We start from the raw sequence: 24,490 nt of genomic DNA on the forward strand, positions 1-24,490 counted from the left end.
TCAATTCGAAGGCCGATCACAGTGTTTTGACCTTGCCACTACAGCTTTTGTGGAACAATAGACCATGATGTGGAATCCCTATCACAATATATATTGTCCGGTACTATATGAAGTCTGGATTTTTCAACCCCGGGTGTTTCTTACCAGTCCAACGATCTTGTCACTTGCAAGCTTCACGAAATATCTAATACCATCAGAATCAGAATGCGATACCCAACTCCCTCATCAACCAAGCCATCTGAAAGTTCGCGGGCTATAAAACATCCTTCTCGATCCCCTAAAATAAATGCTACCCCCTCCAAAGGTGTCCATGCCCGCAAGCATGTTCTCAAAGCATCCAAGAATCGACGTGCTTCGCATTATGATCCCAAACCGGTCTGTGCTCCCTGGTGCCCTCTCTGAGGCATAGCATGCTCACTGACTTCGTTTATAGCCATGTATTACAGTCCACGGGTTACCTGGTAATACTGGTGGTCTCTTACCACCCGATGCAGTAGACCCTCGCCCACCCGCGCTTCCCTTGGACGGTTTCGAATGTATTCGCACATTAGGTATGACATCGCTATTTTAGAATCGGGAGTTACGCATGACTCATTCGATGTAGGTGATGGAGCTTATGGTCATGTGCTACTCGTACGAGTGCGTGACCAACCCAACTCAGGGAAACTGGCGCGGCCAGGAGCCTTATTTGCAGTCAAAGTTCTTTCCAAAGAAAGGACGAAGACCACAGATCAGGTATGTACACTACTGCATTATATTTCTGATTATAACCTTTCAACCAGAAATACCCCGCGGATACTAATTCAGAGAGGATGCACCTATCGGCATTGCCCTGGAGTCCCTGGGTGAATGGTGTCGTAGGCGCATTCAAAGATGAATTTAACCTTTACCTTATGCTCGAGTTTATACCGAGTGGGTGTTTCTACGACGTTATCCAAACGCGTGGCCCTTTCGACGCTGCAACTGCCCGGTTCTATTTCGCCAATATCGTATCTGGGGTTTATTTCCTCCATAGCGAGAAAATTGTGCATCGTGATCTCAAACCAGCAAATATCCTCGTTAGACCCGATGGGTACTTGGCCATCGCAGACTTTGGATACGCCCGTTTGGACGAGATCGGGAGCGACGCAACCACAGATTGGCTAATGATCGGGACACCAATCTACATGGCTCCCGAGACCTTATGTTACCAACATATGACAGGATACAGTGTTGACTGGTGGGCGGCAGGCGTTACATTGTATGAAATGCTCACGAAGAGGACGGTTAGCATCATAGATTCCTGCCCTATGAAACTTTTCTCATCATCACTTCCAGCCATTCTTCGGTACAGACGAAAACAAAATATATAAAAGGATTTCCTTAGGGAAGTACAAGTGGCCTAAAGGCCTCCGCTTGTGCGCATCCCTCAAGTCCATTGTCGCAGGGCTCCTGACCACGACGGCCGAGGATCGTCTGGGTATTAAGAGTTCCGTTCTCGAGCACCCATGGCTCGACAACATTGATTTTGATAAATTGGATGCCGGGAACTACATGGTATGTCCCCTTATGTGAGCGAACACATTCGCTATGTCTGACAGATAGATGATATAGGCCCCTTGGATCCCTGAAGCACCTGCGCCCACCCAGACGTGGTTAAACAGGGGCCTTCCGCCCCAGCATTGCATTCCTGGACTCAAAGTTTGCGTACCAGCTGTGCATCGCGAGTGGGATGACCGTCTACGCAAGAAAAAATTACCTAAATTTGCGGATCAGTTGTGCACCGCGAGTAGATACAGGAAGCAATTACCTACCTAGCTAATACCAGCTGCCATGTCTCTTTCATCGTTAATTACCGCATGTTCATACTTTCTTATATTTCTTTTTGATGGTCAAATCAAACCTGGTTTTCACTTCAATTGTGGCGGACTGGGCGGGCAGGCACAACCGGTGCATCTCAAGCATCAACGCAAACGAATTCAAGCAGTTTCAGACGCAACCGAAGGCTGAGCCATGCAGCGTGTATTAAGACAATAAAATACGTTATTATACAGACTCGACATCCAAATTCCAAGTCCCTATGGATCGATCGTATCGTATAAAAGTAACGAAAGTGGTGGAAGAAAACGTGGGGGTGCAGAGGGGGAATGCAATATACCATAACTCAAAATCCGACCTCTGATGGTCATTGAACGTCTCTGGCAGGGGCAGGAGTTGATAGGTTCCAGAACAATGCATCTTGTGTAGGTAAGTCAGGACCTGACGTTCCCTCGCCGCCATTATTGGTAACCCCGGTCACCTCTGCCAGAATGGAATCGCGCTCTGCGATAACGCCACTAGTCTCGTCCTCGCTCTTACCCGATGACAAACTCGACATACTCAGCGCACCGTAACTGCCTCCGCTCGCAGAGGCATCTGATCTCTCGCTCATCCTGCTAGGCACACGCTCTGCGTCCTCTTTCCCGCTCGTCCCGCTGCCTATAGCGCTCATGCGTCCATCAGATCGAAGACTCCCTCGGCTTGGCACACGCAGGCTTTCAGGGCGCTTCAAAATCGCATCGGCCAATATACTATTCTGCCACATATCCTCTTGGTCCTCCTCTGCTTCGCTCATGCCCATGTTTTCACTATTATTTTCTTGAGCAGACGAAGATGCCGAATTGCGCCGTCGTTGCCTCCCACGCGATGGCGATGACCCTGCCGAGGAAATTGTATCAGGGGTATATTGACCTATGCCGCCGCCGTTCCTCACGCTGCTTCCCGAATTCATGGTCATTCTCAGACCGGAGAAGAAAGGCGTCATCCCTGCACCTCCATAAGTACCTGGAAAGCCAGGGTATGGATGGTAGGATGAAGCAAGGAGTGCTTGAACGTGTGCGGGTGGATTGTGGTTAAAATTTAATGGTAGGCCGTTGTGAGAGATATTGGGGCTGTGAGGTTGCAGGCGTGGGGATGGTGAGGTGGGAGAGGAGTAAGACGATGAGGGAGATTGAGCTTGAGCTTGAGCCTGAGCCTGGGATTGCAAGGTTGCAAAAACAGAGTATGCTGCCTGAAGCTGCTGCATGAGGTGATGGACTTGAGCTTGTAGCTGAGGAATATGGTCAGTGAAACAATAACAACAAATACCACTGCATAATGGGAGGTCCGGTGAGGATTAAATACTCACTTCAGCTTCTCTTCTCCTCCAAGCCATCGTATCTTCATTCAATCGCCACTTTAGCTCTTCATTTTCCTTCCCTACGCGTTCAGCCTCCATACGGGCTTTCTCTTCTCGTAGTCTCGCAGCCTCGAGTGCACCACGCATGGACGCGAGCTGGGTTTGGGCACGTAATGGGCCAGTAGGGGAACCTATATGAACAGTATGAAGAGGCACTCCTGGTGGAGGCGTCGAGCCCCGCGAAGCAGTTGGTATTGGCGGACCCACGACTTTATGTCCATTCATAATAGGACTTTCAACTGTACTCGAGTGTGTGTGTGTGTGATCATTAGGAGATGCCTGAAGAAGGTTCAAAGTAGGAAATGTGACATGTGGAAGTGTTGGTGAAGGAGGGGAAGAACCGGAGGGAGATGGCGGTGGTTCAATACTCGATCCAAAATTCGGGTGTAACGGGGAACTGGATGCAGATGCAGAGGTAGATAATGTAATTCGTGCGGGAGAAGAGCAGTGAAAGGCAGATGACGGTGCCAAGGGAGTGGTGTGAGAGACAGATGCTGAAATTACACAACCACCATTAGACTTGTCAGTTCCACGGTGCTCGGACATTAATCGTGGAGGCTTGATGTGAGCGCCTGCTCTGCATGCCTGTAATTGTCCGTCCAAATCCAACGTGTGGGTAGACATAGATACGCGGAGTGGCATAGACCGAGATTGGGGGCAAGAAGTAAATGAGGATGCACGGTCATGACTGTCGTGTTCTTCTGTGGAAGTGGTCGGGGAAGATGATTCTAGCATGGAGGAGGGGTCGTCGTGACAGGGGCTGTCAACAGGTTGAATGTGGTCAGCAGCGCCATGAAGGTGCGTGTGTTCAGAGCGTGAAGTATGCATGTATGGGTTATTGGACGTGACGTGACGCAAAACTGATGCTGGCTCAGAACTGGATGCTAACATGCAAGCAGGTAGCAAACGGTCCTCGTGTGGTTCAACTGCTGGCGGTGATTCTACGCTCAGATGTGATACCAAATTCTCTTGAGGAGGATCTTGAGTGGGTGAAGGTAAACGAGAAGTGGATGACGCGACTGGCGCGATATTATCGTTACTGGTGGTCGACCTGGACTCTGACTCGAACACCGGAGAATCGCTACCGCTGTTATCTTGGTGAAGGGGCATTTTAGACTGTATAATCTTGGGTGTAGACTTTGCCTTCTTCCCGCCCTTGAGGAGCTCCTTATGCGGAACTTTTCCTCTTCTGCGTCGCTCCTTGGACCGAGAAGCTTTCTGCTCCATGTCGGCAGATGTAAATGGTGCTTTAGGAGTGTTCGAGTGTTCTTGTTGGGTCATATCACACTCACCAGGAGTGTTACTGGCGATATGAAAAGTAGAGAGAGCGGCGGTGATGATGGATTGAGCAGAGCGAGTCTGCTGTGAGTCGGATCCGTGGTGGTTCCCGGGATTGTTCTCCACGTGCTTTGCCCGCCAGAGGAGGATGGATGCAACAGCGAGAGCGAAAGAAGAGACAGTGAGTAGAACAATGTGTGCGTTGTCCTCAGCGACCAACCAGTTCTGTACGCGCTCTCGCTCACCCTCATCCATAACGAAAACGAACGAGCAGAACGTTGTCAAACTAATCCGCCATAAACAATTTCACATTTTCAGTCTCCGATTACGATAATTCTATAAATAAATGCCCCCCTCTTTTATTATGATCTATGTATATGCGGGAGCGCCACGCGCCCTCCGAGGTCTGCAATGCTTGCATGCACATACAAGTTGACTGTCGCACTATCATCGCACACAACAAGCAAGCAAGTCCAGAAATCGCACAAGGTTCTCCAGCTTCTTACCCCGAACTCTAAAAGTTTAATCAGGTCAAAAAGAGAAGCAAGCACGACCAAGAGGTATGTCTCGTCGATGGTCCACTGAGTTAGCGGAAATGCGGATCCCATGCGGGCGGAGCGGAAACGACCCTGCACATGGCCCTGACGAGGTTCAATCTGATAACTCCTGTTGCTATGAAGCAATCTCAATGCGATGCCGTAGCACGAGTATATCACGTGCATGTCAAGAGCGACCAGTGTCAAGCTGCCTGTTCTTTGCATCGTGCGGACGGGAATTACCATCCAGAGGTCTATAGGCGTGACAGATGAGCGCTTGACTCGATATAGAGCAATCTAGGACAGCGTGAGTCGCGACGAAGCACTCTATTACGCCCGGTAGCCGCTGAATCGTTTCCGTCGACAGTATCGTGATTACGCCTCACCTTAGTCGTGGCATCTCATAGCCAAGCCAACATTTCGCCGCTGGCCTCATGATGGTGTAGGCGTTACGTACATCGTGCATGCGCTCGACATTTCCAGTAGCTGAGTCAAAACTTAACGCTAATTTCTCAGGTCATAACGATCCTGAATGCGAAGCGAGCATCAACGTGCGTATTCAAGGTTTTGAGGTAGCATCGAGGAAGAAATCGGTTGGCAGTGAATGCCTGATATTCGCACGGGTATCAACACCGTGGAGCACCGTGGCCGAACGTGGAGATCGCTCTGCAACGGGATGAGTAAGGTGCCGATTCGGAGCCTGTCGAAGAGTCAGCACCGTTCGTCCAATTGAGCGGGAGCCTTTAGTTTCACCGTTTCTATTCGATACTTATTCTCTCATTAGTATCTTTTTGCATCCATTCTTTGTCCCCTCCCGCCCACACGGCGGCTCAATCATGCAGCGCTTCAGTGTTAACGCTCGGACACGACGCCTTCGCACTCGATCCATTTTGATCCCATCACAGTAGTCAAAGTTTCGGAGGCCTGATCAAATGGAAGTCGAAGTTATCCGGGAAGGAGTTCATCGGGCCAGTTTACTCGCTGACTGGTGATGAAATTCCACCCCCCACTGATACTGTCACATCGGGGTTACCGATATTTAGGAGATGTTTTTACGTTGTACCAAATGTGAAGAAAATATTTGAAATTTAAACTGACATAAAGATGGGGACATAACTTCAAATTTTGGTAATGTTTTGGACGACATACAAAATTTCAAGCATTGGCGACCATATTCCCACCGACTATATGTCAATAACAATAAGAAATTTAATCCAATTTTCTGTGTGTGCTCAAATTTTGATTTTAATTCAGACCTTAAATGGCAGACAAAACATGAAATTTGGGACATGACCATATGACTACTTATTTAGGAAGTTTTGTCCGACAATTAAGACACCCTGAAAATTTGAAGTTTACACCGGTGGCAAAATGTGATGACAAAACTTCAAAATTTGAGCACACACAGAAAATTGGATTAAATTTCTTATTGTTATTGACATATAGTTGGTGGGAATATGGTTGCCAATGCTTGAAATTTTGTATGTCGTCCAAAACATTACCAAAATTTGAAGTTATGTCCCCATCTTTATGTCAGTTTAAATTTCAAATATTTTCTTCACATTTGGTACAACGTAAAAACATCTCCTAAATATTGATAACCCCGATGTGTGTGTTATTCAGTTATTCTCACCCCCCAGGACAACCCACGAGTTTCCTTTATTTGTTGCAGCATCTTCTATACTAAAATGCCTCGGTCATGTGTAACTGAGACAACTTGACTTATGACTAATCAACTCAATTGACAACATGGAGTAAATTATGTTCTATGTGTAGCTGTCAGTTTTCGTGTTGGTAAGAAAGGAAATCAGATATATTAATGAGCTAATGATATCTGATTTGTACAAATAGTTGTAAGAATATTTGTGAAGCTATTTGACCCGAAACACCATTTTGAACCTGTAAAAGTCCAGGATGAGCCGTGATTCCCAGTCATAAGGAGCCCTGTGACATGTCAGGTGCAGCATGGACTCTCGGTTCGAAGGAGAAGGGAGAAATAGTATAAGCTCAGACCCTTCAGTCATATTTCATGTAGAACTCTGGCTCTAGACATGCAAAAACCTCATAGAATCATGGCTAGCCAGCCACTGGCCGGAGGTATTGGCCATCTGGTATCTACATGATTCAAATACATGGCTGGTCAGGGATGATTATCATGATTATAAGCAATAGTGGTCAGGCTTGTTGTCTTGAGTTGTAGAATCATGGCTGGCCTGTTCAGATATATAAACATTAGGGTTATTATAATTAAAGTAGTAGTAGCTAGCCTAATATGCCTGCAGTAGATTTGTGGCTGGCTGGACCTGATTTTCCAAATTGCATACTGGCCTGCTAACATGTACCAGATGTAGGATCATGATTAGCTGGCCATTGGTTAGTAGTGTGATAATGAAGACACCAAAATACAATATGTAGGGCAATGGCTGGCCGGTCTGTGCTAAATATTTTCACTGCTGGCCAGCTAGCATTCATGTGATGTAGGACCATGGCTGGCCGGTCTGTGCTAAATATTTTCACTGCTGGCCAGCTAGCATTCATGTGATGTAGGACCATGGCTGGCCAGCCTGTGCTAAATTTTTACTGTCTCTGGCTGGCCATAATCTACAGTAGATATACCCCCACCAGCCATGACTGTGGTGGTAATTCTGCATCAGCCAGCCAAGGACCTACAGCAGGTATACCCCCACTGTCCATGACTGTTGTGATATTCCTGCATTGGCTGGCTATATTCTACAGTATGTATACCTCCACTGGACAGCCTATCAGGAAATTCTCACATTCCTTAATCTTCTTAATCTGCTTAACTTACTTATCTCAAAACTTGTTTGCTCTCTCAGATTATTTACCTGGCATATTTTCATTTTTTAGTGTGAAGCATAATAAAATGTATATATTGATATACCTCAACATTTCTTTTCTGAATATATATAAGTTGAAATGTTGGACAAGTAGATCCACCTTTCAACAAGACACTTAAGTCTGTTTAAGGACAAATAAGTAATGTGAGAATCCTGATGTGTAACTTTTGTGATAATCCTGCATTGGCTGACTATATGATACAGTAGGTATACCCCCACCAGCCATGCCTGTTGTGATAATCCTGCATTGGCCAGCTATATGCTACAGTAGGTATACCCCCACCAGCCATGACTGTTGTGATAATCCTACATCGGCCAGCCAAGGACCTACGGTATGTATACCCCCACCGGCCATGACTGTTGTGATTATTCTGCATCGGCCAGCCAAGGACCTACAGTATGTATACCCCCACCGGTCATGACTGTTGTGATTATTCTGCATCAGCCAGCCAAGGACCTACATGATGATAATCCCTGTGGGCTGGTGATATTTTTCTTATATTACAGTAAAGTCACAAGTGGCATTTCGACTAACTAAGAAGAACTAAGCATACTACATATATACTATAAATTTGCATTTTTCTTGGTAGGTTGCCTTGCTCTTGTAGAACGTCAGATTTCAGGCTTAGCCTTGACTGGCTCCTTGAACTTGTTTGAAGAAACCTTAGGCTCAGTCTTGGCCCTCTTGGAGTTTCAAAAGGGGACTTGGATTGCTGATCTCTTCTTCCCAGTCTGCTTCACTTCAACCTCCTGCTCCTGCTCCTGCTCCTGCTTCTGCTCCTACTCCTCCTGCTCCACCACCTCCACCTCCTGCTCCTCCTGCTCCATATACCTATTCCTCATATCCAACTCAATGATGGCCACTACAGAGCACAAGACATCAGGTACTACCTCCTCCAGGAGATGTAAGACTGAGAAATCGAAGATGGAATTAGCAAGGTAGATAGGGGTATCCAAAGAAGCTTCATCTTCCTCATACTCAATCGCATGTTTACACTCCCTAAAGAGCATACCCAATCCTAACACCACAGAGATGGCCGATGACGAATTGGAAATATTGGCCTTCCTAAGTTTGTTTAGGCTGGCTTCCAGCATTTTCCGTGATTCATGAATGTCCTTCAGAAGATAAACATGCTTCCAAGACCATTTAGTCCAAGAGGGCCAGTCAATATGGTCCTTTGATGGAGTCTTGAGAATGGTGAGTATCCATCTATCCAATCAAAAATTCAAGTTACTCACCATCTGTCTAGAGAATTTTGATAAATCATGAGTGGCATCTACCAATTTGAGGTAGTTGTCATCTGTGCTAAGGCCTCATAAAAACACCCATTGTCCATCATAGACATCATTGAAGAGGACACTAGCAGGAATGATGGATGGAGGATCACCAGCTGGCACAATCCTACCCTTTGTGGAACCTAAGCTAGTCAAGCTCAACTCTTCTTCGTCCGAAGAAAAAACTTCTACATAGTCCTTCTTTTTTCTCTTCTTTCCTTCTTCTTTGTCAGCTATGTTCGTCACCTTATCACCCTTCTTTGCATTTATGAAAATGACCAGCTTCTTCCCTGCAAGGCTACATCTCTCTCAATGTTACGACTTGGATGGTATCTGTTGGCGACGCTCAAACAGAGCTTGTGTCGTCAACGGTCTGTGGACATCCTTGGGCTAGCCCAAGGTTAGGGGTCGTACTTGGCGTGTCTTCAGCAAGTACGATTTGACGCCTATGTCCAAATCGGGTAGCTTATGTCACGCGGTTGCGAGACGATAAGCTATATCGGCCTAGGCTTACGACACCCGAAGGTTAATCGTAAGGATCGTCGTTAATTAGAAGGACAGAAGTCCGACTAGTTAACAGGGGCTTTGCTCGTCGACGAAGTCGATGAGTAAAGATCGAGACTATAGGCTTATCCGCGAGGAGCAGATAAGAAGATAGAATATAGACTGCTGGCGAGGCAGAAGGATCACTCTGGTGAGAGTAGGAGGTCAAGAACCAAGTAGATTCAAGTTAAGGAATATAGTACATGGTAGCGAGTTTATATAGAGGACAGGACACGTATTAGTGGATGATAACTCGTACTACCGGGGGAGGCAATCGGTAAAGGGTAAGACCATAACAGGAAGGCACGTTCGGTCTAGGTAGAACGTGCTAGATAAGAAAGTGAGTCAGAGATCGAAATAAGAAGTGAAACGCGCAGGGGCACGATCGTGCAGCTGCGGATCTAAGTATAAGTCGCATGTGCGACTGCGTACTGAGTCAGAGATCATAAAAGGGAACAGGGCAAAGGGGATGCGTCGTGCATCATATCATAGGTTACCGTTCGGACGGTAAGGGCAAGGGGACTGTCCGCAGGATCAGTCAGGTGGTGAAACGGAGCATGGGTATGCTTCGTCAGCGAAAGGATCCGGCCAAATGTACTGGCTTTGCTGAAGCGATAGGTAGAGGGCGAAAGGGAATGCGAGGATGATGAGGATGACAAGGGTAAGGTCGGGGTAAGGGTATGATGCGAGGGCTGATACGAGGAGGATTAGGAGAAAAATAGTAGGGGCCCAAGCGTCTAGATGTTCTTGTAACACTCAATGGTGCCAGAGAGAATTTACATCCTCTAACCTCATGTGCGAAGGGTCTCTTACCACCAATGTCTCAGGAACACAAGTAGCCTCCAGGTAGTGAGGTGTGTTAGTGACAATCTGCCACCAAGGCACAGGTTTATTGCTCTTTGTGAGGACCTCTATGGACCAACAAATTAATCAAGGGTAAGCTAATTAAAGCTTCAAACTTACTATACGAAGCAAGAAAAATGTTTCTAATTAAATCCTGTTGTCCCTTGAGACCCACACCCTCTCGAGATGGGAGTTTTGCATGGCCTTCTTTGTCCAATATAAGCTCGGGTTCAGCCCCAACCTTGTCTGAATCATCTGTCTCTGAATCATTCCAATCTTTATCTGTAGGATCTATTTTATTAATGAAATTTTGTCAATCTACATCAAATGCCACAAGTAGAATATAAAATGTACAGAATTCGGTCTTAGACCATTCCGCAAAGAATTCAAAACCTGTCAAAGCCCACTCCTTGATACTGTCAGAGCTGACAGAAAAACTTTTCTTGTGACTCTGCGGTTTGGATTCATGTCTAAGTGTTATTATTAGTCGGGCAAATGATATAGGGTAATTCCGAAACTGACAAGGTAACAGCCAAGGACTTCTGGGTCTTCTTCTTGTGACTAACTAGCATTACAACTTGGCAACCCATGGTACGGCGTAGTTCCTCTGAAATTTCTTCAAACTTTTCTTGAGATTATTCTTTCAATAGCTTTGAATTAAGTCAGCTTTAAACTGAACATCCTGTAATATGAACGACAACTTACACAGCCTGAATTTCCTCCAGTGCGCCCTCCTTGTTCCATTTCTCCATTGCATCTTTAACCTCTTTCTGTTGCTCAGCCGTCATCTTCTTAAACCACTTGTCACGAGTACCTTTAACAAACCATTATTCTTTCTTGAATCTTCCTAAGCGTCAATGCACAGCGCCTAAGTCAAACCCTAACCCTACCTTGAAAGCGTCTATCATTCCTGAAATACCTTTAGCGCCCACAACACGTGTCTTCGATGTGACTGATGAAGAAGACGAGTTCTTTGATTGTGAATAGATTAGATAAGATACGATAAGATAAAGATATGGTCACGTGATGCTTCTTTAATATTCTACGATGTTCTATGGTACGATTCCCTTTTCTATTTTATGATTGGCTAGTAGTTGTAGCTCAGATTCAATCTCAGTTTCAATAGTTGTATATAGGTAGCACGTCTTGGTTGATAGTTCTTTAGTTCAAACCTCTTGTATCTACACCATAGCAATCCAAGACATACTTGCTCCTCTCTCTCTTGTCCGATAACCTTAGTCGGGTCCTAGTCTCTGCCCAAGCATTAATTCGTTATTTGGGTTGTGACAGGTGGGCTGATGTAAGGGTTTATTGTATAGATGGGTGGGCCGACATAGTGGAATTATTTTGTACATGGGTGGGCCGATGTAAGGGTTTATTGTATAGACAGGTGGGCCAACATACTGGAATTATTTTGTAGACAGATGGGCCGAGGGAGTGGTGGAATATTCATTATATAGATGGGTGGGCCAATGGAGGGGGATGTTATATAGACGGGTGGGCCAATGGAGGGGGATGTTATATAGACGGGTGGGCCAATGGAGGGGGATGTTATATAGATGGGTGGGCTGAGGTAGTGAGATATCTGTCTGACATTCACGGATTACCAAGTCCCAGATGCCCAAAAACTGAATCCCATTGTGCAACATCCATTCCGGACACCCAAACACCAGAAGCTCGAGACTGGAAACTGGAAACTTGTGAAAATGTGTGAAATTTCTATTTCCTTACACCAAACACATGAACACCTGAACACCCAAAGCCTGAAGCTTGAAAGTCCATTTATCAAATCACCGAGTGCCAAGTGCTAATAAACCTGAAGCCTGAGACCCAAAATCCGAAGCCCAGAACCCAAAAACATGTCTGCAAAATGTCCATTTTTCATTCATTGCACAAATCACCGAGTGTCAAGTGCCGAAATACAAAATTTGAGACCCAGTACACAAATCACCAAGTACCAAGTACTGAGGGCCGAACCCCAAAGTCTGAGGCCCAAAACCTGAAGTCCAAAACCTGAAAACATGTATATAACATATCCATTTTTTAATCATTGCACAAATCACTGAGTGTCGAGTGCCAAAACCCAAAACTTGAAACCCGGTATGCAACATGCCCATTTTTCATTTACATTAAACAAATCATCAAATGCCGAGTGCCAAGGCCTGAACCACAATGTCCAAAGCCTGAAACCCCAAAATATGTATACAACATATCCCAAAACTCGACACCTGGTACACAAATCACCAAGTGCCGAGTGCCAAGGCCCGCGCCCTGATGTCCGAAGCCCAAAACCCAAAACCCAGCAATATGTATACAACATATCAATATTTCACTCATTGCACAAATCACCGAGTGTCGAGTACCGAAACCCGAAACTCGACATCCAGTACACAAATCACCAAGTGCAGAGTGCCAAGTGCCAAGGCCCAAAACCCGACATCTGAAACCCAAATTCCAAAGCCAAAACCCAAAAACATGTATGCAATATTTCCATTTTTTACTCATTGCACAAATCACTGAGTGTTGAGTGCCAAAACCTGAAACTCAAAACCTGGTGTGCAACATGTCCATTTTTCACTCATTGCATAAAACACCAAGTGTCAAATGCTGAAACCTGAAACTCAAAACCTGGTGTGCAACATGCCCATTTTTCATTTACATTAAACAAATCATTGAGTGCTGAGTGCCAAGGCCTGAAACCCAAAAACATGTATGCAACATGTCCATTTTTCATTTATGGCACAAACCACTGAGTGCCGAGTGCTGAAACACAATACCCAGTGCTACAAATGGACATGAATTCTGTATTTGTATGTATTATCCATTGATGTAGGGTTTAAACAACTTGGGGATTGTATTGACTACCGAGTGTCGGTACTTTGGACTCGGGACTCGCTAGCCAATATAGGCAAAGATAATAATAAAAATGGAAGTTGTTGTCCGAGTCTAGGTGAGTGTATTGGTAGTCTTTTCTTGTCCATTGGTTATCATTTGACCAAGATATAAGCTAAAGAAATCCGAAACATCAGCGAGAATGAAAAATGAAAGTTATTTTTATGCTTAACTTCCCTTAATGAAAGTTGTAGTCCAAGTCAAGGTGAGTGTATTGGTAGTCTTTTCTTGTCAATTGGCGATTTCATTACTCAGTGCTTGGTTCTGATACTTGGTACCTGGTGTAATGATAGTTGTGGCACTGGGCTCAAAACTCGTGTTTTTGATACTCACATTAAACAGTATTTGTCTGACGCATCCCTGACATTCCGATCCTGATCCCGATGCCCGACCCCGACCCAAAAGTTTCGGACCCAATGTTTTTGCATCGGACTCATCCTTCCTATGTCCTGTCTAGTCGTATCTATCCCCACTGGTGCATATTTACTCGTTTTCGCATTATTGAATATTACAGACAGTGTTATTACATGTAAGCATAGACCATTGCACTTTTGACATTTTTCATGATTTTCAGTATCTTGCCCTTGCATCCATGATCCAACCTTTTAATATATAATGAGCATAGCTTATATTATTGCCTCTTATGACCAAGATCAGCTCACAATAGGCTGGAGTTTGTGAGCTAGTGTGCATACTTGCCATTTCTCCTGATAAGGGGCCCATACCTTCAAAACATTGAATCTCCATGATCAGAAACCTGGAGTGCATTTAAAATATATTAAGTATCATAGACATAAATTTACAGACAAATTCACCAAGAATTGAGTACTAAGGAAGTGAAATAGATAAGAAATGGAGTGTGGGAAACTTCAAAGACCCAAAGCATCGAAAATGGTCAGTGAAGCAATAATAGGACTTTAATGCTGAGTCAACTCATGTTTTTACTATATCCCTTCCATCCACCCCCTACCCTCAAGGCAGTAGGCAGTATGGGTTCCTTATGTAGTTTACAATCAATCCTACATATTTTTAATAAAATCTTTGGCCTGAATCATTTATAAATGTGACTTTGTAAAAATATGTCTATTGTCACATTTCACACATATGCCTGTCATTACATCAATCCTTCATGGATCTTTCTAAACTATTAGGGCTATTATAATGGACATATATGGGTGTTATTCCAGGTCTCTGATCCCATCACAGGCTTGTCATGTTGGATATCTCAACATAATGTGCAAGTCTTGCTATTAATATTCATTCTTTTATCTTTATGCTCACTCACTGCACACATGTACAAATGCACACCTCATCTTTACATCATTGCTAACATGCCATACAAATATATAATCCTCATACCTGCATCATCCTACCTCAGTCTATTTGTTCTCAGACTGAGGTATGACTATACATTCATTATCATACTCGACACTGACTAACATTTAATGTAGTCTTCAAATAATCCCCAATTGACTCCCAATTGACAAGAATGACATGAGTATGAAAATCAGTGGTTCTGAGCCCAGCACCACAACCATCACTACACTGAGTACCAATACTTAGGACCACCAATACACTCACATAGACTCGGACTACAACCTTCATTAAGAAAGTTAAGCATAATAATAATTTTTTTTTCATTTTTTCATTATCATTTTCCTATATTGACTAGCGAGTCCCGAGTCCCAACACTCAGTAGTCAATACAATTCCCAAGTTATTTGAACCCTCATCAATGGATAATACATACAAATACAGAATTCATGTCCAGTTGTAGTCATGTGTACCGGGTGTTGAGTTTTGGGTTTTGGTACTCGACACTTGGTGATTTGTGCAGTGAAGGAAATATGGATATGTTGTATACATATGTTTGGGTTTCAGGCTTTGGGTTTCAGGCTTTTGATGTCAGGCCTCAGCACTCAGCACTCAGCACTTGGTGATTTATGTACCAGGTCTCAAGTTTTGTGTTTTGGCACTCAATACTTGGTGATGTGTGCAATGAGTGAAATATTGATATGTTATATACATATTTTCAGGTTTCAGGCTTCAGGTTTCAGGCTTTGGACGTCGGGTTTTGGGCCTCAGCACTTGGCACTCGGCACTTGGTGATTTTTGTACCGTGCTTCGAGTTTTGGGTTTTGGCACTTGACACTCAGTGATTTGTGCAATGAGTGAAATATGGATATGTTGTATACATATTTTGGGGTTTCAGGCTTCGGGTTTCAGGCTTCGGACATTGTGGCTCAGGCCTTGGCACTTGGCATTCGATGATTTGTTTAATGTAAATGAAAAATGGGCATGTTGCATACCGGGTTTCAAGTTTTGGGTTTTGGCACTCGACACTCAGTGATTTGTGCAATGATTAAAAAATGGATATGTTATATACATGTTTTCAGGTTTTGGACTTCAGGTTTTGGGCCTCAGACTTTGGGGTTCGGCCCTCAGTACTCGGTACTTGGTGATTTGTATACTGGGTCTCAAATTTTGTATTTCGGCACTTGACACTTGGTGATTTGTGCAATGAATGAAAAATGGACATTTTGCAGACATGTTTTTGGGTTCTGGGCTTCGGATTTTGGGTCTCAGGCTTTGGGTTTATCAGCACTTGGCACTCGGTGATTTGATAAATGAACTTTCAAGCTTCAGGCTTTGGGTGTTCAGGTGTTCATGTGTTTGGTGTAAGGAAATAGAAATTTCACACATTTTTACGAGTTTCCAGTTTCCAGTCTTGGGCTTCAGGTGTTTGGATGTCTGGAATGGATGTTGCACAATGGGATTCGGTTTTTGGACATCTGGGACTTGGTAATCCGTGAATGTCAGACAGATATCTCACTACCTCGGCCCACCTGTCTATATAATGAATATTCCACCACTCCCTCGGCCCATCTGTCTACAAAATAATTCCAGTATGTTGGCCCACCTGTCTATATAATACATATTCCACCGCTCCCTTGGCCCACCCGTGTACAAAATAATTCCTGTATGTCAGCCCACCCATCTATACAATAAACCATTACATCGGCCCACCTGACATCTTTGAGGATATATATAATATCAACATAGATGGGCCCACCTGTCTCCATTGGAAATAATATCCCTCCCAGCCCATCCATCAATATCGGGGATATACATAACATCGGCCCATAGTCCGCTGGCCCATCTTATACAGGATATTATGTAGGTCGGGTGACCCATATAATACGGAATTTGTCACTGAAGGGGCTCATGCAGTTTACATTCAATGTTGGATGTTCAGCCATATATGAATGCTGAAGGTAAACTGCATTCATTTAATGGTGCTAACATCTGACATTGAATGTAAACTGTGTTCGTTTAATGGTACTGGGGTTCTTCACCATTATTGAAGCCCAGTACCATTAAGTGAATGCAGTTTACCTTCAGCATTCATAGATGGCTGAACATCCAACATTAAATGTAAACTCATTCACTTAATGGTACTGGAGTTCTTTGCCACTATTGAAGCCCAAGTACCATTAAGTGAATGCAGTTTACCTTCAGCATTCATGGATGGCTGAATGTCTGGCATTGAATGTAAACTGCATTCATTTAATGGAACTGGGGTTCTTTGCTATTATTGAAGCCCAGTACCATTAGGTGAATGCAGTTTACCTTCAGCATTTGTAGATAGTTTGAAAAGGTGAACACTCCACCACAACTATCTATTCAACATTTACATCACTGTCATACCCTAGGCCTCAAGACTAGACTGTAAAACTCTGTATCCTGTAATACTTCCCTTGTCATAGGTATTGTTATTGAAAACTATATCAAATAAGATCACATGGTGAGAAAATTAAATTACATAAGCTAGATCTTAGATCTTCTCCAATTTAGTCAAATCATGTGATGATGTTTGGATCAAATGAAAATTTAAATGTTCGAAAACTGATTGATCCAATCATCTACTATCCTGTTGCCATGTCAAACACAATGAACATCGAGTTGATGAAGTTGCATCAATTAATCACTTCTAAGATAGATGAAATCATGAGCTTGGATCCCTCTGCACCACCAGTCTTCAAGGATGGTGTTCTTCAGTCTCATCTCTTGTAGAAGACTAGGTGGGTACTTATTCCATTATTTTAACACTCTTACTTAGTAGTCTAGGATGAGGCTTCACTTACAGCTCAAATCCTGCAGGTCAAGTGAGCCAAGGACTAATTATGACCGACCAACATCCTCAATTTCAGATTATGAAATTGTGCATTAATGTCATTATCAATCTTCCCCATCCCATTCGGATGCCAGATTTCATTGCCATCAACCTTCCTAAGTGCTTCTCTATTTTCAAGAGGCTTGACAGTGCACAGTAACTCAGCACACTTCCCACAGCTCAGAGCAGAGTTGATTCCACAAAAGTCAGCAAAAAGTGAATAGATGATAGGCTGCGCTTGGTTAGGCCAAATGCAGTCAGTGGAATTATATTATATTAAATTGTGTACCTTTAGCTTTGAATGCTCATTTGATAAATTCTTTGTTGCAGTTTTCTTCAAAGACTTCAACTCGGACCCAAACTTGCTACTAAACTCCAAGAACTTTCAGACTTTCGACAACATCCTTTGTCACCCTTAGCTGCTCTGTGAGTATTTTTTTTGTCACAAACAACTCATCAGTCATGTTGGACAGCTGCTGGTTCTCTGCAATGAGCTGAGCAATTGTTGTATGAAGACTCGAGCCATTATCATACCCATGGTCCATTGGCAAAAGACTGCTTTGCTGGAAGCTCATCTGTGCTGCTATTTGTTGGTTATGGTTACCAGGCACTGGATACAGCTGTTGAAAACTATTGTGTAGAGTATCACCTTGAGGTTCGACCATCCCTGAGTGTGATGAAAATTCTCTGTAAGAAAATAGAGTGAGAGATGTGTGTCCAAGTTAAAGAGTTCCCTCCTGTGATGGTTGATTTGAATGACAAAAATTTTGCACAGATGTGAGGTGCATTCGCATTCTGGACAGCATCTGTAGAGGAACCATGTATGGGTATGATGAAGGGGTCTTGACATCTGGTGAGTGCATGTGCTTTTGGTGGTCTAGAGTCTCATCATTAACATGTTCTTGGAAGGATGAGTATGTGGGATCAGGCTTTTGTTTGAATGTGAGTAGCATATTATGATTTAGTTTTGAATGATGCACTTACTGCAATGGATTGCTCTCAGCACAGAATATCTGACTGGCTGGTGGGGCCATGACTGGGTTGTGATGTGCCCCAGATTTGGCTGTGCACAGGGTAGGTACCTGTTATGTCTTGTTGTGCATGCTCTGTGCTCATTTGTGGATAGTTCAACATAACAGGGGCACCACTTGGGCGTCTCTGACTCGGAGCACCTTTGGGCATGCACATCGTGGAGGGAGAGCAGCAAAGAGGTGAAAAACCCTCCAGAATGTGGAGGATCCTGGATTCCTAGGTCAGCCTGCTGCACCATATAGTACATACTTCTTGTCTGTATATATATCATAATCTGATCCACTTTCACTTGAAAACCCAACCATAATCTGATGTGTAAATCATTCAAATTGATGTTAAACCTAAGGTCTGCTTAACACGCAGGCGACAAACCCGCATCTGGAAATCTCGTTGTTTCATACTTGGTTTTACCTGTCAAAACTGAACCTTTTTGTATCTGCATTGGTGTGCTTTGCCTTGATTTGCATGCTATGCTTTGTGTGTATTTACAGGCTATATTTGTACTCTATGCAGATCCATTTATTTTCTCATTTCCACAGTGACTGTGCCCATACCTCCTGCATCTCAGACAAATGTTCCTTAAGATGGGTTTTGAATTTCTTCTCTTCTACAAAGTATAATCATCCCATTGAGAAGCTTGGGTCTACTTCATCAGTAAAAATAGCCTGCCTTTTCAAGCGAAAATTGACATCAATAGCTATAAATAATAAATATAGCCATCTAAGCCTGATTAACACCTAATCTGGTTCAAATATGAAGAAGCTTACTGTTTGGCTTTCAGCACTTCTTTCCAGTCTAAGGGCAGGTTTTTGCCAGGTTGTGGGCAAGCCAGACAGAGGACAGCACATTCACCCTCTTTAATACCACTCATGCCAGCTGGATTGTAACCATGACCAAACTGTTTCAGCATCTTTAGGTCTCACCACTTGCAAACCATACACATGAAGGATTCCTAGCAATCCTGAATTGGAGGCACTTTAGTTCATGCAAGATCAGAAATTCAGAGTAGACAATCACAAACCTTCTTAAGCAAACCTGTATTGTTGGATATGTGAACCAGTGAGTGATAGAACCCATATGCAGAGGCCTTGGACTCAAAAGAGAGAATCTGGTAATGTTGCAAGATTTGGAAAGTTGCTGCAGGTGATGTATCATGCTCTATTGGTTACTGACAGTGGGGGACAAGTGATATATCATTGATACATCATAAGTCTATGCCTATGGTTTATAGGTGTAGATATATACTACCCTTCCACTACAATGACAGGTAATTGATACATCATAATGACATTATCACCTGCAACACCATCTGCTGCTCTTCTCAGTTGGTGCCACCATACTGGTTTTCATTCCTTAACTTAATCAGCATCCCTGAGTTGCCTAGATTGCATTGCAACATGACTAGCATAGAGCCACTTGAAGGACACAGTATACACATTGGAGGAATATTAGATGGGGTATTTTTTTTTTTTGAAAAATGATGCCTTCATTGGCTGTGAATAGTCAGGAAACTCTGCTCATACTTGTTCCTTTGATTTTGTAGGGTCTGTTTTTCTTGCCTTAGTCAAATGAGTCCCAGAGGGACTCCTTTCCCCAAAATGATGTCATCTTGCCTATATTTTTACTTAGCTTACCTAAAGTTGCCTTTGTGTCTCGCGCGGTTCTGAATAAAATAATCTATAACTTGAATGAACCGGGTGTTCCTTGTGACTTAGGAAGTCCAAGACATAGAGTGAAGTTTAGCGCTCATAACTCATTAGCAGCGAACGTTGGCTATTACCCATTCAAGCAGGTATGGTATGGTATGATTTTAATATATCTAGTTTTCTCGGACCGCAAGACAATATATCGTCAGCCATCGACAAGGTTATGAGATAAACATGGTTGTCGTACCACATGATGCAGTCGTAAGCAGCTAAGAGATAACTTTTTGTGGGTTAATCAGATGTATCAGGCACTATTACTCACCAGCAGTGGCGCCCAAACCACTGAGACTTTGACAACTCAGCATTCTGACTGATCGTGCTAGTATAGCTTTAAAAGACAGTGGATGAACAGGAATTATATCACATTGTTGTCGGACCTGCAAAGGAAAGAATTGCAAATGATGATGGTCCGTCCAGGATGTTGAGACATGAGATGTATGAGCAAGACGACAACAATAAGTACAGAGCATTTAGTAACGCTTATTATGCAAGAAGTCAGGGCATCCGAATCATTGCTGCAAGGACATATTGTTCCATGATATGTTCAGTGTGACGAAGACCCTGATGCCGCGCCTGTCTCTTCTTTCTGAGTCTGTTGTGCCAGCAGTCGCCTGAGGATGATTGATTAATTAGCCAAAGGAATTGACTCAAGGATAGAGACGAACTGTCTGGCGGCCAAAATCATTCGTGCTTTCCTTTCCTGCAAACTAGCCTCACGCTTCTCCGACGTGTCCTCCCAGTTGGCTTTACCGGTGTCAGGATGATCTTCAGGTGAGAAAGTGGAAGATAGTGCTCGGTCTTGTAGCTTGTAACGGGATATAAGATTTTCTTTCGGGGTTGGTGCTAAACTTGTCGATTGCCCTTGAGGAGCAATTTGCCGGAGTTGTGGGGAAACCTCTGCACGAGAATAAACAGTGAAATATGCTGGAGGAGGCTACAAAAGAGAATGCTTGAATCCATGAGAGTTATATCAAGTGAGATATCTACACACCGCATCAAGATATCCACGCTCGAGAATTTTATTTGAGGTAATCTCGACGCTCCCTGTCCTCAGCAAGTCATAACGGATGTTATCTCTGTGACAATGGTAAGCCAATAATCCGGCGGTAAGGTATCAACATACTGTGGTATGGTCGGAAACATGGAATGTATCTGATTGACCTGCGAGGGATTCAGCATAATGACTCAACGTAAAAAGTTTCAGACCAACCATTTCCTGCGTCACATTCTTTGGCCTGAAGCCAAGAGCTGAAGATGCTGACCTGCTGGAAGAGTCGCTGGCTGCTGAAGAAACTTGTTAGAAGCGTAGATATTAGTAGAATCGATAGCTCGTCACTTACATGAAGTTGCCCATCGGAATATAATGACGATAACTGCAAAAGCAACGATAGCGTTTACGACCTCGCTCATTGAAAGAAACCACGGATGACGATGCTGCGAGAACTTCGAAACGGATTGACGTGAAAGCTTTAATGCGCTGTCGGTGGCAGTGTTCGTTTTGCCGATCGGAATCCGGGTAGAGCCCGGACCGAAGCGGTCCATCCCAACGGGCTGTGATTACTACTAGTCAAATACTTCCTATCAGCTGGCTGCACTTAACCTGTTCCCTTTGTTTTTGCGATGTATCAGCAGGGAACACGTCGCCGCATTGCACTGCTCATATGCGATGTACCTGTTGATACCATTCGGGAGCAGCACGGGGACTATACAAGGATTTTCGGAGCCTTGCTAGAAGAATCACTGAAGCCCATTAATGAGATTCATCCAGCTGGTTAGTCGGACATTTATTTACGAATCTGCTACAAGGCTCAATCTCACATCACTGAAACAGACTCGCAAACGACGTTCACACTTGAGCCTTTCGACGTGCGCGCGCAGATTTACCCTAGAGAGGATGAATACAATGCAATACTAATCACCGGCTCTGGTGCGTAGAGACATACGCATGCTCATGCCATGAGTATGAATCTTGCTCCTGTCATGTGCAGCATCTACTGCCCACGAATACGAACAGCCAGGTAGAGAATGGATGAAAAAGTTGATTGAGTATGTGAGGTTTGTCGCGACAGAGAAACCACAGATAAAGATTTTTGGTCAATGAAAGCTTACATTTCATACATTCCACAAGTACTGACAATCGTTTAACAGGCATATGCTTTGGACATCAGATCGTCGCGCTTGCCATGGGCGGGACATGTGTTCGCAATACTCGTTTCGAAGTTTCTGCGACGAAGCTTCAATTGACTGAGCTCGGAAAGAGAGTGTACGGCGTCGAATCAGGCGTATTGGTTAGATATCTTTATTTTCTATTGCTACCGTACTTATTCTCTTTTTCGAGAACATTCATCTAATGAATCGCGACCATGTTCCCACCAAGCCGCCATCATTCCATGTTCTCGCTTCATCTAGCCAATCGCCGAATCACGGGATGGTTCTCTTTTCCGAGCCAGACTCCCAAAAGGATGCACCGCACTCAAATTTCTGCCTGACCGACATTCATATCCTCACCAGTCAAGGCCACCCCGAATTCACGGAGTCCATAATGCGTCTACTTCTTCACATGCGGCGAGAGCTTCTGGGCCCTGAACTTGTTTGTGACGGTGAGAGTCGTGCAGGCAATCAGAATGATGGAGTTGCGATCATTGGAAAGGCCATATGGGGTATTATGGGAGTAGAATGAGCAATGTATCCTGAAGCTAGGCTCGTGACCAGAAATTGACGCATATGGTCAGACTGCTCACGAGTCTATCCTGAAGCCATCACTGGCAGGTGTAACGGAATGTATCGGAAACTCCAGGCCTGTACAGGTTCAGCTTGCTTGGGAAGCTCATATCTGCTTGTCATTTACGCTATTCATTTGGATATATCTCATCATAGCCAGTTCACAGATCTGAGGACTTATTCTTTACAACTATTCGTGTTATGATACAAAGGGGCCGTGGGTAATGAAGACTTATTGTCCTCAGTCTAAGCTAGCCTGATGTAGATAGTACATGTAGTATGGTATGGCGAAGGAGTATTGGAGGTTGGTCTATGACGAAAACTTGGTTGAAAATACGAAGAGACATAGGTATCGAACTAAGGCCAAGCGCTGATGTGCTTGCCCCCCCTATCTAATTGACATACTTGGGCTCGATCAAAGAACCATGATATAATGCGATCGTTAGTGCAACGGGGACATGGGGTAAGGACCTGAGACAGACGAGAATTTAGCTTCGAACTTCGAACAACTATCAATGTGATATGCGTCATGATTCCATGGAACCGCTCGAGAAGTTCAATAGATACATTCATGCCCAAACCCATCTCATTGGGGTCTCTTGAGCGACTCAGACAGATTTGAGCACAGTAATATTCAAGGGTGCCACCTAGAATTCGAGTCCAGTTTGTTACTATACATGTAGTTGTTATTTTGTAGCTGGCGCAGCCCCAAATCAATGTGACTCAGCGATATCCCACCCGCGAGCAAGCTAGCCAGAATTCACTGCCCCCTTCTTCGCACCACCCCAATGGACCAAGGTCACACTCTGCGCAGATCAGGAACTTGAGCTTTTTTGCTGCAGCTGCTAGCATTCCGTCAGCAGGGCACGCGAATAAATGGAAACCAGTGATATACAGATACTGACCATCTTGCTGGACAGGCCTTGTAAAGCCAATGTTCTCAAATTCCATCATATTCGGACTCACCAGCCACCATTGCGCAGTCCCAGGTGTAGTTGGCAATGCTGGCAGGTCTGGGTGAAGAGGCCCCTTTTCGTTATCGAGCTAACGACATCACTGAGTGACGTCGATTGTATGGATTAATCAGAAACGAGTCGGACCTCGACACCATCATGCTCCACCCATCGGCCGACACCCGCTTTCAATATTACGCTACCGCATCCGTTACGGGGACAGAGAAGGTCGAATTTGTGTGTTAATTCTCCAAGATCAATATTGCGCGACGTAACAACCGCAAGTATGCCTTCATTGAAATCAGATAGTTTGCGAATTGTGGAGCGGTCTCCAACATTCGAAGGGCGTTTCAATGCTTCCAGAGCACCGGGAGGTAGAGACTGATTTGACATGATGATTGCGTGTCGTGGTACTAAGTAGCTGAACCTTGGTAGAGATTTGAAAAATGCCGAGTTATTATATGATCACCTGATCATTGATAAG

General features: G+C 44.1%; 8 protein-coding genes across 8 annotated transcripts; 2 read left to right on the forward strand and 6 right to left on the reverse strand.

The window, feature by feature from the left end:
• The first annotated feature begins 24 nt into the window (after positions 1–24).
• Positions 25–1,896, forward strand: EDB93DRAFT_1328339 (kinase-like domain-containing protein). The gene is made up of 6 exons (XM_041455116.1): positions 25–375; positions 434–551; positions 605–735; positions 783–1,265; positions 1,318–1,536; positions 1,594–1,896. The coding sequence occupies exons 1-6, from the start codon at positions 205–207 to the stop codon at positions 1,795–1,797; spliced, it is 1,326 nt and encodes a 441-aa protein (XP_041307885.1). The 5' UTR covers positions 25–204; the 3' UTR covers positions 1,798–1,896.
• Positions 1,897–1,957: 61 nt separating this feature from the next.
• Positions 1,958–4,768, reverse strand: EDB93DRAFT_1337216 (uncharacterized protein). Its single transcript, XM_041455356.1, has 2 exons — positions 3,146–4,768; positions 1,958–3,067 (listed from the first exon to the last, which is right to left on the reverse strand). Exons 1-2 carry the CDS (start codon positions 4,727–4,729, stop codon positions 2,165–2,167), a joined length of 2,487 nt encoding a protein of 828 aa, XP_041307886.1. The 5' UTR covers positions 4,730–4,768; the 3' UTR covers positions 1,958–2,164.
• Positions 4,769–8,648: 3,880 nt separating this feature from the next.
• On the reverse strand, positions 8,649–9,214 carry EDB93DRAFT_1103863 (uncharacterized protein; the record flags this gene model as incomplete). The annotated part of the gene is made up of 3 exons (XM_041447354.1): positions 8,649–9,056; positions 9,108–9,174; positions 9,195–9,214. 3 exons carry the CDS (start codon positions 9,212–9,214, stop codon positions 8,649–8,651), a joined length of 495 nt encoding a protein of 164 aa, XP_041307887.1.
• A 7,915-nt stretch (positions 9,215–17,129) lies between these two features.
• On the reverse strand, positions 17,130–18,782 carry EDB93DRAFT_1103864 (uncharacterized protein; the record flags this gene model as incomplete). Its single annotated transcript, XM_041447355.1, is given in 6 exon segments — positions 17,130–17,203; positions 17,566–17,575; positions 17,614–17,826; positions 17,978–18,281; positions 18,579–18,657; positions 18,677–18,782. 6 exon segments carry the CDS (start codon positions 18,780–18,782, stop codon positions 17,130–17,132), a joined length of 786 nt encoding a protein of 261 aa, XP_041307888.1.
• Positions 18,783–19,246: 464 nt separating this feature from the next.
• On the reverse strand, positions 19,247–19,539 carry EDB93DRAFT_1084980 (uncharacterized protein; the record flags this gene model as incomplete). The annotated part of the gene is made up of 2 exons (XM_041445874.1): positions 19,247–19,363; positions 19,411–19,539. Coding segments are annotated over 2 exons (246 nt in total), but the record flags the coding sequence as incomplete, so codon positions are not given.
• Positions 19,540–20,388: 849 nt separating this feature from the next.
• EDB93DRAFT_1145125 (uncharacterized protein) lies at positions 20,389–21,799 on the reverse strand. The gene is made up of 6 exons (XM_041449460.1): positions 21,673–21,799; positions 21,543–21,616; positions 21,456–21,493; positions 21,324–21,408; positions 20,998–21,266; positions 20,389–20,943 (listed from the first exon to the last, which is right to left on the reverse strand). Exons 1-6 carry the CDS (start codon positions 21,740–21,742, stop codon positions 20,877–20,879), a joined length of 603 nt encoding a protein of 200 aa, XP_041307890.1. The 5' UTR covers positions 21,743–21,799; the 3' UTR covers positions 20,389–20,876.
• Positions 21,800–21,952: 153 nt separating this feature from the next.
• Positions 21,953–23,012, forward strand: EDB93DRAFT_1085066 (class I glutamine amidotransferase-like protein; the record flags this gene model as incomplete). Its single annotated transcript, XM_041445879.1, has 5 exons — positions 21,953–22,103; positions 22,164–22,259; positions 22,321–22,425; positions 22,481–22,614; positions 22,671–23,012. 5 exons carry the CDS (start codon positions 21,953–21,955, stop codon positions 23,010–23,012), a joined length of 828 nt encoding a protein of 275 aa, XP_041307891.1.
• Positions 23,013–23,441: 429 nt separating this feature from the next.
• EDB93DRAFT_382423 (Mss4-like protein) lies at positions 23,442–24,436 on the reverse strand. The gene is made up of 3 exons (XM_041456229.1): positions 24,154–24,436; positions 23,959–24,097; positions 23,442–23,895 (listed from the first exon to the last, which is right to left on the reverse strand). Exons 1-3 carry the CDS (start codon positions 24,397–24,399, stop codon positions 23,777–23,779), a joined length of 504 nt encoding a protein of 167 aa, XP_041307892.1. The 5' UTR covers positions 24,400–24,436; the 3' UTR covers positions 23,442–23,776.
• Between the last annotated feature and the right edge of the window lie 54 nt (positions 24,437–24,490).

This window comes from Suillus bovinus, assembly GCF_016758785.1.
Source record: "Suillus bovinus strain UH-Sbo-P2 chromosome Unknown EDB93scaffold_26, whole genome shotgun sequence".
Classification (NCBI taxonomy): Eukaryota; Fungi; Basidiomycota; class Agaricomycetes; order Boletales; family Suillaceae; genus Suillus; species Suillus bovinus.